The 1,993-nt window shown below is 49.3% G+C and overlaps 1 protein-coding gene across 1 annotated transcript in view; it reads left to right on the top strand.

The window, feature by feature from the left end:
* Positions 1-145: 145 nt before the first annotated feature.
* LOC106813974 (tumor protein p53-inducible protein 11-like) overlaps positions 146-1,993 on the top strand; it is a 16,552-nt gene continuing 14,704 nt past the window's right edge. Inside the window, exons 1-2 of the mRNA XM_014818230.1 lie at positions 146-352; positions 559-666. Of these exons, the coding sequence (XP_014673716.1) occupies positions 146-352; positions 559-666 (315 nt within the window). The remainder of the gene's footprint in view (positions 353-558; positions 667-1,993) is intronic.

The raw sequence follows: 1,993 nt of genomic DNA on the forward strand, positions 1-1,993 counted from the left end.
TGAGAAGGGGAGGGGAGAGGGAGAGAAGGGGAGGGGAGAAGGAGAGAAGGGGAGGGGAGAGGGAGAGAAGGATAATATTACGGATAGACCTAAGTTGCCTGCAACGATCATCGTAAACACGGTCAGGGCGGCGACGACGATGACGATGACGGGGCCGACGGCAGTGACGATGACGGGGCCGACGGCAGTGACGATGACGGGGCCCACGGCAGTGACGATGACGGGGCCCACGGCAGTGACGATGACGGGGCCGACGGCAGTGACGATGACGGGGCCCACGGCAGTGACGATGACGGGGCCGACGGCAGTGACGATGACGGGGCCGACGGCAGTGACGATGACGGGCAACAGCGTGGGTCTTACTCATCTTCCATCTCAGCTATGTTGATCACACGCACGCACGCACATAAACGTACGTACGCACGCACGCACACACACGCACGCACGCAGGCACGCACGCACACACACGCGTGCGGTCTCGTCTGTAGCGGAGCGCCCTCTACATTGCACCACATTGCGGCGACAACCTCTCACCAGACGGCGCGTCGTCTGTTTCAGATCAGTCAGATTCTCGGCCACAGCGAGCATCTGTACAGCAGACTGCCCCGCGGACTCTGGTACTGGCAGATGACAGAGGCCTTCTCCTACGCTCTGCTCGCTCTACTGGTAAGCCACACGCCTCCTCGCCTTAGAAACGGGGCGTTCCTGTTGACGCTGCTACTGCAGTGTATCTGGACTGATAGAGAGCTGTCTCTTCTTTTTTTTTCTCTATTTATTTCTTCTTCTTCTCCCTCTCCTTCTACGGTTTCTTCATGTACTTTTGTTACTTCTTTTTCTTCTTCTTCTTCCTCTTCTTCTTCTCCTCCTACTTTTACTTTCCGTCTTCTTTTTCATCATTATCATCATCATAAGGTTAAAAATATTATCCATTGCGGAAATGAAACTTGCTTACTATATCCCATCTGTCTCGCAATGGGTGGTCCAAAAGATAATAGAAGAACACGACGTTTCGTGTGCTACTGCAACACTTCGTCATCATCATCATGATCATCATCATCATCATCATCATCATCATCATCATCATCATCATCATCCTCTTCTTCTTCTTCTTCTCCTTCGTCTTCCTCGTCTTCTCCCTGCTGCGTTCGTCCTTGTTCTTCCTTTTCGTTCTCTTCTTCTTTTCCTTTTCTACTTCTCATTATTTTGTCTTCCCTCTCTTGTACTTCGTCATCGTCCCATTTTTTTCTGCAACAAACATTCAATAACAAATTTCGCCTGGTACCATTGCCAACCTATAACTAAAATATCCTGGTAAGGGCGTCGACGATGATGATGGCGTTGACGATGATGATGTGATGGGCGTGGTGGATAGATAGTGGCTTTACTCGTCCAGTGAAGATTAGGTGATACTCTTCAACATGTTCTGCTAGCATCTATGACAAATACGACATACGCCTATACGCTCTCCTATGACATTATTTGTATAGGAAGATTCTTCCTATGACATTACTTGTCATAGGAAGATGACAAATATTGGCGAGTCAACATCGTTCCGCTTTACAGCTGAAATTCACAGCTTGCGTCCAAAATAGCGCTCCTAAACTCCTATGATGCGCACAACACATACAACAATATTTGTTATAGGAAGAATTTTCCTATGACAAATAGTGTCATAGGAGAGCGTATATGCGTATGTCGTATTTGTCATAGATGTTAGCAGAACAGGCTCTACTCTTGCAGGCTGGTCGTATCTCCACCATCGTCGTCAAGTTTGGTCATGCAGTTAACCAAGACGTAGTTTTTTTAGCGCACGCGTCATCGTCATCGTCGTCGTCGTCGTCGTCGTCGTCGTCGTCGTCGTCGTCGTCGTCGTCGTCGTCGTCGTCGTCGTCGTCGTCGTCGTCGTCGTAAGAAGACATCATGGAAGCAATTAACAGCTCGAATTCATGCATGCTCGCAATTCCGCGTTCGCCCTCTCTCTCTCTCTCTATCT

This window comes from Priapulus caudatus, unplaced genomic scaffold (genome assembly GCF_000485595.1).
Source record: "Priapulus caudatus unplaced genomic scaffold, Priapulus_caudatus-5.0.1 Scaffold851, whole genome shotgun sequence".
NCBI lineage: Eukaryota > Metazoa > Priapulida > Priapulimorpha > Priapulimorphida > Priapulidae > Priapulus > Priapulus caudatus.